At 39.0% G+C, this 18,452-nt stretch overlaps 1 protein-coding gene across 1 annotated transcript in view; it reads right to left on the bottom strand.

Annotated features, from left to right (window-relative positions):
* The window catches only part of bmpr1ba (bone morphogenetic protein receptor, type IBa), a 29,071-nt gene extending 11,381 nt beyond the window's left edge, over positions 1-17,690 (bottom strand). The window contains exon 1 of the mRNA XM_063898335.1: positions 17,457-17,690. Coding sequence (XP_063754405.1) covers positions 17,457-17,562 — 106 coding nt within the window. The 5' untranslated portion in view covers positions 17,563-17,690. The remainder of the gene's footprint in view (positions 1-17,456) is intronic.
* Between the last annotated feature and the right edge of the window lie 762 nt (positions 17,691-18,452).

The raw sequence follows: 18,452 nt of genomic DNA, 5'->3' as shown, positions 1-18,452 counted from the left end.
CATGTTTTCGCCATTTGTGGATAATGGCTCTCACTGTGATTTGCTGGAGTCCCAAAGCTTTAGAAATGGCTTTATAACCTTTTCCAGATTGATAGATCTCAATTACTTTGTTTTTCATTTGTTCCTGAATTTCTTTGGATCGCAGCATTATGTCTAGCTTTTGAGGATCTTTTGGTCTATTTCACTTTGTCAGGCAGGTCCTACACTGTAAAAACTGGGATTGGGGTCAATTAATATTAAATAAATAATACAAAGTAAATTATACACAATATAAATGACTTTATGTAGTTTGGAATTACATTAAGCTAAATTCAAACAATTTTAAATGATTTATTAATTGCATTTTAGTTTTGTTTGAATACAGATCAGCTTTGGATTACTGAGCAGAAATGAATGGTATATTTTTAGTAGCGTCATAAATGCAAAATATTGATTAATTGTACTCACTGGGAGGTTGTCAGTTCTACTGCCTTTACATTTCCGCCCCAGCCATTTTGTGCGGCATGGTAATTTTCATCATCTGTGTCTGCCACACTTCACTTCGTGAGTGCCAATTTACCAAAGGTAAGACCTGCTTTATTGTTGTGAATTAACGCATATTTTTTTAAATCACGTTGCCGTTGCAGTTGAACATTGTGTTGAGTATGCTGTGTTACTTTAGTTGCTTTACTTTGTGCACCTCAGCACCCTCACACATACACGTCCACACAACCCTCACCCTGCATTTACACTAATTACACTTCTTTTATTAACCATTGATATGGTGTGTCTCTCCTTTGTTGTGGCCTTTTGAGCCAGGTCATTACAGAGGGCATAACGGCCTCGTCAGTTTTTCTCTCAGTTTCAACCAGTGTCTCAAGCTGACTGAATCAACCCGGTATCACGGCAAGATGTGAACATGTATCTACACATTTAACCGGGTATATTATGTCTGTGTGTGCGTTGCTCAGTATATCCAACTGATATGCAATATCCGCTCTCTCTCTCACTACTAAGTTATACATAGAAGCAATTTGCCAAATGAGTGTACCCCCACAAGAGCCACATGTAAAAAGAAAAACTTTTAAATGAGAAAGATCACGTGTTTGAAACATGTGGTATAACAAATGTGCAAATAATATAATAAATATAAAAAAATGTATATATGATACATTTGGCTTTCTGCGTGACAATGTTTGTTAATCATATACCCTTTGATTTTATGGAAAAGCGAGTGTTGACTTTAAATGTTTGTTTGAATTGAGCCAGTTTCATCGCTCTACCTTTTGCCTAGTTTTCTCACTGACTAGGTCACCAAATGGAATGGGGCCTTAATTAATGTTATTGTTTACACCTCTGCTTTGACAGGCAACAATTATTGCTGTGAAAAAGGTGCATCACCTGATCAGAATCCAAGTGAATTTACCACGTAATATTTGAATTTCTTTCTTTTAACTGTTTGAAAAAACATTGTCCACAAGTGTTTCGGTTTGCTAAGTTCAAAGCAATATGCCTGTTATGCCCACAAGTGACTGGCAGCGGTTAAAGGTCATCAGGCAGTTTGGGTTAAAAAACAATACATTGTTAGAAAGTCAGCAAAATAATTAACAAATAGGTTTAAGTATACCTTGTGTCACATCCATGTGTTGTTCTTGTTTTCCACTCTCAATCTAATTAAACATTTTTTTTGCATTTTGCACTTCAAAAATGTTGGAAAAAAGTATTTGTGTAAAGTTGCAAAAATAAATGTTTAAATAAATGTTTACCTGTACGTTAAATGCATTGTGATGTGGGTGAGTGCACTTAAGTAAACTGTGGCACTAAGAAGGCAGAATATTCGGTAGATTAGACATAGAATTATTGTGGCAACAGTGAAATCCAATATTATTGAATAGACTTAAAGTTATTTGTCATCAATTAACACTTGTATTTAAACAACACATGTACGTATGTAAAGGTAAATAATATTGGCACTGTAATTTTGTTGAATTAAGAACCAATGTGCTAAACTATGAGTAGTTATACCTTATTTATTTAGTGAATTCCAAATCACTTTCAGCCAGATATTCAGTAGATGTAAATCAATTTCCTCCAGTTAATTAGTAAATCTAAACAATTACTACTATAAAAATGTGTAAATACAAATAACATTTCAACAGCTTTCCAAAGATGTGATAAACCATGATGTGGGGGGGGGGGCAATCAATTTTTCACACGGGGCCATGTAGGTTTGGATTTGTTTTCCCCTTAATAATGAACACCTTAATTTAAAAACTGCATTTTGTGTTTACTTGTGTTATCTTTGTCTAATATTTAAATTTGGTTGACGATCAGAAACATTTAATTGTGACAAACATGCAAGAAAATAAGAAATCAGAAAGGGGACAAACACTTTTGCACACTCATGGAATATTACGACAATGATGCTGACGTTTCCTCTGCTGTTCATAGTTTATATGAACACATCCTCCACCTCAACAGCCAAATGAACATTTGTAAACTCCCCTGGAGGAGAAGTTTAGCTCCACAAATCTCTGCTGTGCTGCTGCGTGCTGCAGGTAGGGACAAAGTCAGAGACCAGGCGGCAAACATCAACCATGTGCAGGCTCTGTATTGACATCCATTTGATGTTAGTCAGCTGACTGAACTGAAAACGGACATAATGAAACTAACTAAAATGAATCCAATCCCAAACATTTATAGATAAATACAAGTATAATCGAGAGAATGTTTGAGAAACAAAAAACACAAGCTTGAACACCTGATACTTTGTCACAGCAGATTCTTTTTGTTTCACTCTGAAACTGATGTGGCTAAGAACGAGAACAAAGCTGCTGTATTTCCTACTTATCCTATTTCAAAAGGGCACCTGTTTGTCTCTTGAGGGAAAAAAAGGCTCCCGGAAGTGTCTTTCCCTCATGGCTTTTAAGATTTTCATTCATTCCAGCATGATCATTGAGACCAGATGCTTAACAGCTGCACATGGAGATGGTCCAAAATAAGCACAAGTCCTTCCTCTTTGAAAGAAACTACTAGCAGATACCAAATCTGCTCTCCTGCTCCTTTTCAACCTATGTTCTCAAGTTCAGCTTCTCTTTATTAAGCAGATGCTTCTCATAAACGATGAGAATAAAAAACACAAATTATGATTGAAAGGGCACAGTCAAAATGAATAAAACAATGTACTTTTCTTCTCTGCGCATGTTAGCCTATAGTAAAATCTACGTGATTGAGATAACATTATTGGAGATTGAAAGCATACCAACTTCTTGAGCTTCCTATACATTTTTGAATGTTTTACTTACAGAATTTGATAGTGAGGATAGTCAAAATGACATAAAAGCTGAAATTGACTGTGCACTGGAGAAGTCCCACTGCTGGCCACTTCATATTAGGGGATTTAAAGTGGGATAGTCCTCAAGTTAGACACAAGTATCTCAGCATTCTCAGCATAAACTCTCCTTCAAAAATTGTGAACTATAAAATAGTTTTTATTGATAATTGCGCAGTAGCAGCATTGCCACTTTCAAATCCTCTAAAACTGGGATTTTAATTGTTTATTTCTTTTAAGTATAGTCTCTTTTCTGAGCTCATGCATTCAATCAAAAAATAGCTTTTGGAGCTACAGATGTATTGTCTAAGCTTAGACATTTGGTGGAATATCATAGCGAAGAGGCTGTGCCCTAATAATGTCAGTCCACTGCTGGACTGACATTATTTAAATAAAATGTGATTAATCAAAGTGCTGAGTCTATTGTCTCCAAAAAAATGTTCCATTATGAAATATATGCTTAAAGCAACCTAGCTAGCAAAAACCTTGTTTTGGTGGTACCTTCTGTGTTGGCTGGATAGTGTAACTAAGTGAAAATTGAGCAATTAGTGCTAACAGTATGTTCATTGTGTGGAGAGAGAGCCTCACCTTTGAATAACAAATTAGAATAGATGGACACTTAAATATGTCGACACATTTTCAGGGTGGTTATGCTGTGTCAGTCAAACGTCACATAATGGGTGGTATCTTCTCTTTCATCTGAGCTCAGCTGTCTTTTAGAAAACATCAAAGAACTTCCTCTAGGGATAAACGCTCAACGCAACCTAATGGACTGAAGCATAAAGACACAAATACGCACATTGATACACACCAAAAGCATTTTCACGTGCGGCACAAATGTCTCTGTCTCTATTTATTTGCTTCACGGTCACTAATATCTCATGTGTTGATGTGCTACACTTGTTTTCTCTTACATTATTGATTTGTATTCACCAAAAGCTCCAACATCCTTTCTCATTCATCTCGTTCATGTTGAGAGTGATACATATGTATATGCACAAGCAATCTTATCTCGCTCTAACTCATAGTTTGCACTGGTAGTAGAAACATATTTTTTTTACTCAATTTCACCAGTGAGGATGTGTGTGCAGTATTAAAATGATAAAGTTATGTAAAGTCCTTATCTTAACAGAAACATCAAACACATGAAATACCGTAGCTTCATAATATGCTGATAACTAGTCCTTTTATTTGCAAAAGGAAAACTTTCAAGACAAAAATAACTGTAGCAGACACTTACAAACCAGCATAGCAATTCGTCATCCAGCACTGCCCTTTCTAAATGTCTCTCTTGTACACACTGATAATGTGTTGACAATACTGCAAGAGAGGGTTCGGTGGGGTTTAAAGGGGTCACATTAACAATTGACCGATTTGAGAGAAAGGGAGCGAGGAAGAGTAGGAGGGGGAGAAGAAAGGGGGATTAACAAACAAGAAGTGACAGAGCTGCGGGGAACTGGTGGGCAGTTTAGCAGCACAGAGGGGACAGAGTAGAGGCCACTGGCCTTTTCCACCCTTTCTCTCACTCCCCCTCCCTCCCATCACTTACTCCATCCTGATTCTGAATACTCACTCACTTTGTGTCTCACTCAATGGCAACCTATCTTTCCCCTTTTGTTCTTTGTCCTTTATCTTTTTTCATTCACCCTCCTCTGCCTCTCACCTGAATATATCCCTTTTCCTCTACTCGTTAAATCTACACACATTGTTTTCATCTTTTCTTCTCCTCCACCTCATTTTCAAATCTTCCGAACAGTCTCCCTATCTTCTTAAACCCCACCTCTTTTTCTCTTCTCATCTTCCACTTCCTTTGCCCTCTCCTCCCTACGTGAGTCCACTAGATAGTCATGTGAGGTGCTGCTTTGCTGTTGACAAAACACAAAGCCTTTCACATCCATCCTGCACCTGGGATCCCTGGCTACTGCTGTGTGTGTGTGTGTGTGTGTGTGTGTGTGTGTGTGTGTGTGTGTGTGTGTGTGTGTGTGTGTGTGTGTGTGTGTGTGTGTGTGTGTGTGTGTGTGTGTGTGTGTGTGTGTGTGTGTGTGTGTGTGTGTGTGTGTGTGTGTGTGTGTGTGTGTGTGAGAGAGAGAGAGAGAGACAGTGGGAAAGAGATTTAAAAAAAGCACAGCCCACAGCAGAGCAGAATGTTTTATGTATTAATTCTCCTTGCACTGGACGTAAAAGGTGAGGTGTCTAACACAAAACGTGTTTCATAATCTGATTTAAAACCAGCAACAGATTACAGAAATTCTTTGCCTGATTCTTGTTTTTCTTTGTCTTCTTCCTTGAAAAATCAGTTGATCCTGGGGTGATGTGCAGTTTTTACCATCTGTCTGCAGAACCAAGGTCAAATATTCTTCTGTTTTAGAAAACAAGAAGGCTCCAACCTTGCATGTTATCCAAATCTTCTCTTTAAGATAGAAGAGTGCCTTCATGGAGCTGCGAATTCTATGTGCAAATTAGCATTGATTTTGACCGAGAATACGTCATTGTTAAAACCTACTACATAGAGAGATAAGGTATCATTTTATAATGTATTATTTAGATGGTTTGAGGGGCCATTGGTAATGCAATTAAAAGAATACGAGGGTCAACTTAAATGCAAGAAAATATGTCCCTGTGGCCCGTCTTGGACGTAAGGTGCAACCGTAAAAATGTGCACTGACCAATGAGGCTCCAGTCCAAACCTCACTAAGTACCACCAATGTCAAAACATGCAGAAAGTCAAACTACTAGTGCTCTGAAACTGGACCAATGTTTAGGCACTTTACTGACACTATAATTGTTTCAAGCTCTTTCATTAAAATGGCCTTTCAGATGCCAGTGTGAGCTTTCAGGTCTCCCCTATAGGGTTTTTCTGGCTTGATGGCAGGATATAGGGGCCACTGTAAACACACAATTAACAACCGTGGCCCAAAAACCCCCAAAAGCTAAAAGGCCTCTCTCCAACAGATGCCACTTTGTACAAACTGGAACGCATGAAAGAAAGGGAGAAGACAGATATTTAGATAGACAGAGGGGATATAAGTGAAGGAGAGGGATATTGTTCATGAGACGGAAAGATGAAGGTAGGAGAATAAAGAGGAAGATAGGCAGACAAAAAGACGGGGTGAAACAGAGAGAGAACTTATTCATTAGTTATCCTGGCCATGTCAAACAAGGCCTACCAGAAAAAAAACCTTTCAGCAAGCCCATGTAAACACAACTTGCTCCCCCTTCCACTTAGGACACACTCATTTGACAACATGGCTCCCTTCCTGCCCCCTTCTTTCCTCTAAGTAGTAGTTCATCTTCCTGGTGTTTGACAGGGACATCGGTACAGAGAAAGATACATGGAAGGGGAAAGGTTTTGGATAACCTCTCTCTCTTCAGACTTCTATATACTTTCAGCGTTGGTCTTATCTCAATGTTCTTCTTCCTGTCAATGCTTAGATGAGCCGAGCACATCCCACATGTACAGGAATGTCTTAATGAACCCTGCTTTGTGATCTCGAAGCTGGATGCTGGGAAGTGGAAGTCAACTATTTGGCTGTTTTGACTTAACTTACTTTGAAATTCAAATATGTTCTGCCTTCGAGTCATGTGACAAAGCTCTCTCTTTTACTAGTTTATTACTATTTCAATAATATTGGAGGAGAAAATATCAGACAGATTCCCTTACACTTGTATTCCTGCCGGATTAAGAAGTTGCACTTATTGACACGGTTATCAAAGCAAGAAAATAGTTCTTTATTTTCGCAGTCCGTGGCTCAAGTAAGAAGCTCTGCACCATTACCCCTCCAGCGCCTTTTCATGTACAATGTTCAAAAGATGCATTATTTCTTTAATACAGACATATTAAACCATCATGTGTCTTTCTTCTCCCACATTTGAATATGTCTTTATTAATTCATTCACCTAAAACTCAGATTGTGTAAAAAAGTGCTGCTTCAAGCTCAAGTAGACTTATAACTACTGGTTTGATAAATGCATGAATAAAGTAAAACAAAGTTAAAATAATGATTTACTTCTAAAATATTCAGTGAATCTGCAACCAGGACTGAGAGCGACCACCAAGTAACCAATCACAAAAGACAGAAATGATGTAAACCGCGTAACAAAACCAATGAAAGAAGAGAAGAGAGAAGCTGTTGGCGCTTCATTCATCTATTCTATCCTCCAACACAACATCATCAACAGCTCTTCAAGCATTCCTTCATTATGTCACACTGATGAATGATGCAGTAATGAGCCAGTTTCTGGTTATACAGCTGTTATCTGCCAGCTTTATGCTGTGAGTTTAGTGTGTGTGTGTGTGTGTGTGTGTGTGTGTGTGTGTGTGTGTGTGTGTGTGTATGTGTGTGTGTGTGTGTGTGTGTGTGTGTGTGTGTGTGTGTGTGTGTGTGTGTGTGTGTGTGTGTGTGTGTGTGTGTGTGTGTGTGTTTGTGAGTCCCCTTTCATGGGGATGAGTGACAGGTACACAAGGATCCCGGAACTTGAGGTTCATTACAGAAGGCCCTCAGCATTCCCTCTGGAATACAAGGAAATTATGAAACGTCCTTAAGGAGGTGTGAGAGAGGCAAGCAAAGAAAAGAAGAGAAAGAATACCAGCTGGTCTCTTCATCAAAAGCTCCTTCTCATGGCCATCTGTGGGCTCCTACTCATCACAAAACAGCTTGTATCAATTCAAAGACACTGGGCATCCGGCTGGATCAGTAGGCTGTGGCTGTGATTATGATACCACTTAAAAACTGGCTTCTTCTGATTTGAATACATAATATAAGCTAAATCTGATTTGTCATAAAGATATAAATCATTGCCGTGCACACTATAATTTGGTAAGTTGTGCACTGAAAATGGAGATTTTGCTAAATCATGACTTTTCTTAAAACTAACTCAACAGGACTACACTATAGTAATACGTTTATAGGATCCAGATCTCCATCTTTTTGCTTCATTCAGGTATTATATTATTGAATTTCTAAATATTTACTCTATAATGATTCTTTATACATAAAATATAGAATTGCATTGGATGTGGTGGAGGTTTTTGGCAACATTATCCACTCCTACTGAACACTATTACAATTAAATTCCAAATCAGTACATTGAAGCAAAAATCACTGGCTTATAAAGTATATCTGTATCAAAGATTAGATTTTAAGTTCATCTGAAATGTATGTCAAAATAATTGCAGGAGAGATGGAAAATGTCCTCCTACACCTCTTTTCAAACTATTCCTATGGAAGACAAATGAAGCTACCGGATGCTTCGGAGTTCTTCAGCAGATCCTTTAAGCAGCAGCTCTTCTCCTCCATCAGACAGATGTGTATGTCACAAAGGAATGCTTTAGCATAAGCAATGCAATTGAGTAATGCAATACATATACTTGTTTGACACATCTTCAATGTTTTGTTTTTGTTTAAAATATTTTAACTTAGTATATTTATATTGAAACATAATCTTCAAAAAAAAGATAAAACATAAAAGAAGTCGAAGGAAAGTTTCCCTAAGAAACATAGTTTTTATATGAAGCATCTTTATTTACTGTGTCAACAAAGCCAATGTCTAGCAAGTTTTAATAACCATTGTTGTTTATTAATCTATTTGTTGTTGCCCCTCTGGGTTTATTCTATATGCTCTAATAAGGCACAATATTAACCAAAACTGGTATCATGAAGCTCTCCTATTTCCCCACACAAACACATTTAACATCTGCATGCACAGCTGTGACTGCAGCAATTACTGATATCAAATGAACTGTGAATGAACTTTTCCAATTAGTTCCATTAGTGGTTTTCTGGATAGTCATTCTCTTGCCGTCTGAAAGCCTGTTTTTTCTCCTTGTTAATACGGACAAACATGTTCTACTAAAGGTTTTCAAACAAGTTTATCTAAACCACAAATTATACATTTGACCCACAGCGTTCAACATGTGGTTTCTAATGACAACAGAAATGTAATGTCTCGCAAACAAAATAACAAAAGATTAACTAAGTGAAAAAATAGTGGCCTGACCGACCTATTGTTAAGCTTGCATTCTAATCAGACATTTAAAAGTGATATGCCTACTAAACTTTATACTGCATAATAGAAATCTGGTTTCTGCGCTAAAGACAGCATACTTAGACTATGATGCACCCCCATGTCAGAGTAATACATAGTGTAATACACACACCATCAAAGTCCATTCAAACTTGGCAGCTATTTTTACCATAGTGAATATGCTATTCCCGTGATAACATCATATGACTCATTGTTCCACCATGGTGGTATGCAAATTTCACCTCTAAAAACTGATAAACAATCGGAGCACACATGCCAAGTTGATGGCTGGCCATGGCAAATGTAACAACATAAGTATAAGATTTCACACCGTGGATATAACAGAGCAATAAAAACACACTGACACACTCTCACAAGTTAAAAGGGAGAATGACAGCATGGTAGAAGACTTAGCATTTTTGCGTGATGCAGTCGTTCGGAACAAATGGGGTACCACCCAGAAGTCTAGTCATGATGTCACCTTTTTTTGTGTGAGCGTATGTGTCTGTGAAAGAAATTCAAAGCAAAACCGATACAAGGCAAAGAAGACAGAGAAACTTTTAAATGCTTTAATCGTTTTTACAGTAAATATTTTCTAACAGACTTGTCTACATGGATTCACCTTGATTTCCCTCTCTGATTCAATGATGCCTTTTCCTTTTTCTCACACATGTACAGAAATCTATCAAACATGTCAATATTGCACATTTATAAGATAAGCATCCTTAAGCTAAAGTTTGTTTTAAAATGAGGCTGCTCAATGACCCAAACTTCTTCTCTTTTGTCAAGTGAACAGTGATATGGTTGCTCTTCACATGGTCCTCACAACATGCAGGAACATATATACACTCTGTTTTTTCTCGCTGGCAGGAGAAAAAATTGCCCTACTTGAAAAAAACATCAACTGCAGAATTGCCTTAAATAAATACTCTAAGTGACAAATGTTGGATACAAAACACAGAAAGACACTACATCTTACACAAATAGGGGTAGATGTACAGCATGAGGAGGAAAACGTCATCATAACAAAGAGATACATGTTTTTAAGTGTAGTCTATAAGGGCAAAGTTGACTAGAGTTAAATGCTTAAAGCTCCAATGTGACCCTAACACATTAACCCTAATAGCTAAATGGTCAAACAGAAGGTCCCAAATATTCAGCACACAAGTTCAACTTTGTTCCAATTGGTATGCCCACAAATTGCTTGATTAAAGTGAATGCTCCGATTAAGATACTTGTTTTGCTAAGTTGTTTACAGGGTTCGGAAGGACCCATCCTGCCAAGTAACTCAGGTCAAGCTGTTTTGGTACTTACGGTAATTTCAGGAATAATGCAAGGTATCATACAAGCTGATAAGAGACAAGAAGATGTAGTCAAAATGTAAGGCCTTTGTGTTAGCCAAAGGAAGTTTTTCCAAACCTCATTTTACACTATCGTGAAGAGGCCATGCCTATTAATTTGTGACAATTATTAAAGGCCAAATAGCAAATTGCATTTGACTTCTTGAATATTAAGATATCCTATGACCTTGAGGAGAATTTTCATAGACATATTACTAAGCCACTTTTTTGCCACTAATCTATTATGTTCACTCCTGACCTGTAGTGTCAAATAGCAATTCAAACACTGACATTCACACGATTGTTTTCTAACGTTATGCTTGTGAGGCTTGACATAATCGATTCTCAGAAGATATTTTCTTGACACTTTTAAATCATAAATCATTTTAACCTCACATGTTCTCCAGAGTTTAGAGTTATTATATCCAACAACAGTACCACTTCAACCACTATGTAACGGTGAGATATGTACGATATTCTTTATGCTTAAACCGAAACTTCTGCATCTTTTTAACATCCTTCATCCTTCAGTTCTTCTGACATAAAAAAACTGTGGTAAAAGCTAAATACATTAATAGGGAACACAATAATATCTTACCACAGTGCACACACACACACAAACACACACACACACACACACACACGCACACACACACACACACACACACACACACACACACACACACACACACACACACACACACACACACACACACACACACACACACACACACACACACACACACGCACACACACACACACACACACACCATCACTTACACACAAAATTGCTGTCATGCAGAAATAATAGTTAGAATGATTGCTTTGGCTGAATGATAAATGAACAAAAATCTGAAATTGAAATGTCCGACGATGAGAAAGAGAACACATCAGATTCTAGGTGAGTGCCTTGCAGCGTGACTGTGGGAGTGGAGAGTGTTCGTGTGTGCGTGGATTGTTTTTTTTGTGTGTGTGTGTGTGTTTGTGTGTGTGTGTGTGTGTGTGTGTGTGTGTGTGTGTGTGTAGAGGGAGCATTGATGGTGTTAACATTAAAGCTGCCATGTGTTTATTTCTCAGAGTTCTGGTCTGTGGCGTCTCAGTCATCTCCACAGGCTTAAACAGTCACTTTCTATTCACTTACAGCCTGTGTGTGTGTGTGTGTGTGTGTGTGTGTGTGTGTGTGTGTGTGTGTGTGTGTGTGTGTGTGTGTGTGGGTGTGTGTGTGTGTGTGTGTGTGTGTGTGTGTGTGTGTGTGTGTGTGTGTGTGTGTGTGTGTGTGTGTGTGTGTGTGTGTGTGTGTGTGTGTGTGTGTGTGTGTGTGTGTGTGTGTGTGTGTGTGTGTGTGTGTGTGTGTGTGTGTGTGTGTGTGTGTGTGTGTGTGAGCCTGTGGAATGATATTAATGTGTTTCCTATTAATGTGTGCATAATGTGCGGAATGAGTGAAAACTAGTGTGAGTGTGTGTGAGTCCCTGCTTTGTGTGCGAGTGTGTTTGTGTAAGTGTACGTGTGTTTATAGTTGTATGCGTCCCACTGTCTCCTCCGTATGATTAGCTTCACATTAACTAAGTCACATATCACCCATCAGCGGCTCCAGGCCTCCTCTGTATTATCTCACTGGACAAACATGCTGTCATCTAGGCCTGTTGCATACACACATACACACACACACACACACACACACACACACCCACACACACACACATTCAACATCCACCTCCATCTGAAAAGCCATTAGGCACCTATCAAGGCGTATGATGATTGTCTGTTTAGCAAAGCCATTTGGTTTAAAGTGGGTATCCCGACAGACACCCATTACCCTAAATTACAGCCTGTGAATGTATTCATTTTCACTGCCTTATTTATTAAAGTAGCAGTTTCATTCACTCTCAACTTATTTCCTATGATGTTATTAACTAATACTTACAATTATAGAGCCTTTTGGAGGTCATGGTTTCATGAAATGATTTATTCCAAGTTCTGATACAATATGATCCCCTCTAATAATAACCCAGGAAGAGCAATATATAGAGTATATATTCGTCCTCTCTCTTCTTCTTCGTCAAACCCCAAAATGTTCATGCACGTTATCTTTCTTGACTCAAGACAGAAAGTCACAAACAAAACAATGCATAGTTACTCTTTCGCTGTCCCAATCAACCTAGCACATCCAAAACAATTGTTCCAGGTTTCTGAGAGTGGGTAGAGTGTTGAGCAATAAGGAGGGAGGGATGCAAGTGAATGGAAAACCCTAAGCCCTGTAGTCCCAGTGCACTGCGATTGTGACAGCCAGCTTTGCTCCGTTTCACCTGTTATCTGTCCATCATTGTACTGTTCTGTGCCCAGAGCTCACGGCACAAACAGGACTGTAGGTCACAACAACCACAACAATTTAACTACTTAAGACAAAAAGTGCTACTACTGCTTCTTCTAAACGCCCTAGCAGACACTGTAAATGAGCACTATGACAAAGCTGCAAACTAATACTGCCTTAGCACAAGATATACTGAGGGGTTCAAAAGCTGGTCTCTGTATTAATATAAAATGTCTTATTATATTCTTGCTTTAAATTCCGTTACTTCCTCTTAATGATCATCACAAAAACAGACAACAAAAAAAAACTTTTTCATTTTATTAAAGAATCTCTCTTCCTCACCCACTATCTCTCCCTCTCTCACAAACAGACAAAGACATGTAAGTCCCTGCTCCAGCTGCGTCTTAAGAAGTCAGGGCCAGACCGGTAATCTGAATGGGATAGAATTCACTGAATCTGTATCCATTACAGGATGTGATACCCTTCAGTCCCAAACTCTCCTCACCTCCCTTACCTTCCACCTTTTAGAGGTCATTTCAAGATCACTCTTTTTCCTCTACACAACATAAGAACTGTTTCAAATATCACATAACAGGGATTTATATTCTTATGTCCTGCTTTGTCTCTGAGCCCTTATATGCTTAACTCCTGCCCCAAATTAGCCTTCTGGGTCCCGCCTTGTTAAGCCTCCCCTACTCTCAAACCCCAGTTTGTGGCCCCAGCTGTGTTGAAGAAAAGATTTCACAAGTCACAAAAAGAAGATTAAAAAAGGATAAATCTAAGTTGTCATTTTACCTCAGGACATCAACACATTGTTTTTAACAAACACCTTACAGCTGTGTTCCATAGTCGGCAGATCTGTAGTTCTAATGAGGTGTCTGTTTCCAGCAAGGGAACTCAACACAGCCTGTCAGGAAGCTTTAAGGCTGAGGAGCAGAAAGCTCCACCATCAGTTTGCTACATTGACTCAGCTTTCACGCCTTCAGCTTCTCTATTCTCAAAACTGCTTTTTTCCTGCTATAAATGTCTGAATCAGTTTTCCACAAGTTTTATAGTTTGGTCAATGACTTCCTGAGAGCTAAGACACCCCTGTGATAAAGCCCCCTTATAAACTAAACTGAGTGCTTTTTAAGATGATGAGACACATCCATTTCACTGTGGGCGAAAGTAAATCAAGCATGCAGTCTTATCTATCGTTTGTACAGCATTTTGATTTCATCAGAAAACGAATATCAGAAACAACATCATCATCAAGCAGTTGTTTAGTGACGGGGAGAGAGAGAGAGAGAGAGAGAGAGAGAGAGAGAGAGAGAGAGAGAGAGAGAGAGAGAGAGAGAGAGAGAGAAAAGAGATGCAGCAAAGATTTTGCCAAATACTTTTTGGGAAACTTGAAACAATGTTTTACATTAAAAGTTTTTTTTTTCCAATTTTCCAAGATTTAGTTTTTATTAAAAACTAAATCTTGGAATATTGGAAAATTCTGCAGAGAGTAACAGTCTCATTAACGGACAGTGACAAAAGCAAAGCAACTGGCAGAGCTTTGACTGTGAAAACTGATACAGCGGTGCTTATTTCCACCAAGGACAATGAAATGTAAGCTATCACGCTCACTCTTCACTTCCGAGAACTCACATTGAAGACTGCAGCCTGGCATAGGTGGAAGGTCACAGAGACTGTGTGTGTGTGTGTGTGTGTGTGTGTGTGTGTGTGTGTGTGTGTGTGTGTGTGTGTGTGTGTGTGTGTGTGTGTGTGTGTGTGTGTGTGTGTGTGTGTGTGTGCATGCGTGTGCATGTGTGTGTGATTTATAAAGTGTGCACATTCCCAATGCTTTCATTTCTCCTTGAAAATAACGAACACATTGTCCTTTATTTGATTGAGACAACGTCAAAGTCTTGCTGCAATGCAAACTGTGACCTTGATGCAGACACAACACCATAGCTGTCTACTGACTGTCTAAAGACCTGTAATGACTCCAGTTCACCTGTGGCTATAGGACCAGGAAACATTACCTGACCAAGTCTAGACTCCCATTCACCCTACGAACCATCCATGTGCAGCTGGAGAGCGGGAAGAAACAGTGGGAACATAGCCAGGGAAAGGCAGAGAAAGTAAGGATCAGATAATCCTGATAAATTGAATTGTCTCTGTCCACCTGCTCCATCTTATTTGTCAAACAGTTTTCAAAACAAACATTTTCCAGTTGAGGCACAGTTGAATCGGTTGCCAGGACAATCACTCATCTGCTGTCAACCAATGAAGGAGCATGCTGCTGGTCGAATCAATCAACTTTGTGTCAACCAATGAATGAGGCTGTTGCTAACCCGGACCTCAGGGCAAAATGCTCGTACTATACAGTTTAAACTATTTAAAACTGCTTAAGTAAACCGCCTTTAACTTTAAAGAGCATCTAGAGAGTGATACAAAATGACATACAGAACATAAGCCGCTCACTTCTTTCAAAATCAGATTTGTTTTGCTTACACCAAGCTTGGTGCTCATCCAAATGTAAAATTATGCACTATCATCTGGACATTTTTTTTTTTTTCCTATCCAGCAAAATGCAACACATGACGATATTATTTTTGAGTATTAATTAACACATATTAAACTAATAGGGGCGGAGCAGCTGTAGCGGTAATTTGAAAATATATTTATAAATGTAATGTTACACTGCTAATTAAATCATCAAAAACATTACATATCCTAACTACTGCATTACATTTCCTATATGCAGCACTTGCAGCAATACAATTTGTGAAAGAAACAGGTGGGGGGAAACAAATGTGCTTTTTCTAATAAAATATGAAGTCAATATTTATTTATATTTAAAGTTTCAATATTAAAGACTTTATAGAAGTTCAACACAAACAAGCACAAAACTTGGTAGAGGTCCAACTTCTTGTCAGATTTCACATATGTGTTCCTCTTGGGCAGCTGTGGCTGCAGCTTCTTGCACAGAGCAGCCAGTATGACCATGACTCTCAAACACTCTGGCAATTTCTATGTTTGTGTTCCTGTGTACTCATGTGTGCAGTGCAAATGCTTTAATGTTCATGGCATTCAAAATGTAATTCCTTTGAAGGCTTGGTTAAAAGCGATAAAACAGTATCTGCAAGCAAAGGGACTAAATGAGAACTGGTAACACTGCATGGACTCCATAGGAAAGCCGGTGACAATGACAGGAAAGATGGACGAGAAAAAGGGGGTGACGTCCAGCCAGAGGTCGCGGCACGACCTCACCACATAGCACACTTAGTATGAGGTATGAGACTTTGCTGGCTTAACTTCAGGGCTCCCAGCTGAAACAATCTCCGATTACTTTAAATAGACCAACAATAAAGACAGTAACAAAAAATAGGCACGGATGCTATCACTCATCAGAAATAAAAGTCCAAACTGAACTTAACAGGACACACAACTGTTTCAATTTCTTCAAGGAATTGTATTACTCAAGATCATCTATATAGCCTCTGTGCCATAGTTAAACCTATGCTGGAAATACAACAGAGGTACAGTGTCAAAACTTAATGACACACATCACGGCACTAAACATAACAGACTATTAAATCCGACACTCTCTCACACCAACACCTCGCCAATCACACTCCAGATACCAAACATGGTCACACACAAAAGGCTGATGCGACTGACGGAAACAATGTCGCTCCGTGACAATATATTTCTCTATCTGTTTGAAGGTAAGAGCAAGTACACATAAAGATATGAATCTTATTGTTACAACAATATATAAAACTTCTGTACGTTTGAAATTGAAGCTGATAAGATAATTAATAACTTGCCAAACTCCAACTTACAATTTAACTCAATTTCGTTTTCTATGATGAGTAGAAAACCTTTTTGACGAGTAATTTTAATATGATATACAAATCAGAACATGAGAGTCTGCTTATGAAATAATAGTGTTTTTGAAATTGCTACTAGTCTCAAATGTACTATTATCAAAAGCATAAACACCGAACCCTGTAATTTGACAATTGGAAAATGAAATCAAAAAGATTGTATCTCACAGCTGTGACTTTTTTGAGCAGATGATCTTGAAAAAATCCTGATGCAGAGATGTAAGACTTAACAAAAATGTTTCCCTGATGTAAAACAATCACATACATGTCTAATATTCAGGATCATCTCCACATCAGTTGCTACATTTTGGAGCCGATTCCTTGAACTGACCGTCATCATACACTTCCAGACACTACAGAGCGAAGTTTTAAACTGCACCTTTTTGAAGTACCACACATGTTTCCACAAAATATAAGTACGATTCTACAAGTGAGAGAAACAACTAGACTGTTTTCTGTAAGTAGACGAAGAACTCACTAAATAAGAAAGCATAGATGTTAAAAGGAAATCTTACACATTTTTGAGGAGTTGCATCAGAGCAACTTCAGAGCAAAGCTAAGTAAAAACAGACACAATGTTGAGGAGTACAGAGAGGCTTTGAGTTACTCACCGTGTGCTTGTGCGTGAAGAGAGAACAGTCCAAGCAACAGCAGAGGACTCGGGCTCCAGAAACAGAGAGAGAGACAGCGCTTCAGCCTTTCTCCCTGCACTGGCATGGTAGAGTCTGCCACTGCGCTGCTCTTTTCTCCTCTTCAATACAGTCCACAAGGCAGGTTCCGCCACTCACACACTGCCTCTCCCTCGGAGTGCGTATGTGCCAGAGAGAGAGAGAGAGAGGTGGGAGGGGGAGTATTGGGTGAGCGAGCTCCTGTCTGTATGTGTGTGTGTGTGTGTGTGTGTGTGTGTGTGTGTGTGTGTGTCCACCGCAACGTGAGAAAGTCCACACCACAAAACACACCAGCGGTGGCGGTAGCAGTTGCAGTTGATTGTCCTCCAACCCTTCTGACAGAAGCAGCCCAGCTAAGAGAGAGAGACAGAGAGAGAGAGAGAGAGAGAGAGAGAGAGAGAGAGAGAGAGAGAGAGAGGCAAAAGGGGAGTTTACTTCACTTGCCTAGTAGGGGCGGCTGACCCCCCCCACACACACACACACACACACACACACACACACACACACACACACACACACACACACACACACACACAGTCAGGGAGGATATGGATGGAAAGAAAACGGGGGCAGGGAGCAGACAGGAGCAAGATGGGGTTTAGTTTGAAAAAGAGTTGGAGGGCGAGGAGGATATTGAAAACAAGCAGCAGGATTTTGGGGATTCAGTGCATTTAACAGCTTACAGAGAACTGTTTCCACTTTTAGTTTCTGCATGAACTCTTTGAACAAGGGGAAAGAAAAAGAAACAAAAACCACAAACAAAATGAAGAAATCTAATCAAAGATCCCAAAAAGTATCTTAAAAGCACCTTTCTTCACATAGTGACAGTGAGTCCTGATGTGTATATGCATAGCCTAACCGTAGATATTTGATCGTAATATGTTCAGCATATGATTAAAAAGTAGCTACCAGTGAACTGTAAAAGTCTGTGCATGCCTA

The sequence above is a fragment of the Eleginops maclovinus genome, chromosome 12 (assembly GCF_036324505.1).
Source record: "Eleginops maclovinus isolate JMC-PN-2008 ecotype Puerto Natales chromosome 12, JC_Emac_rtc_rv5, whole genome shotgun sequence".
NCBI classification, from domain to species: Eukaryota; Metazoa; Chordata; class Actinopteri; order Perciformes; family Eleginopidae; genus Eleginops; species Eleginops maclovinus.
This window is presented reverse-complemented; position numbering and strand designations above follow the sequence as displayed.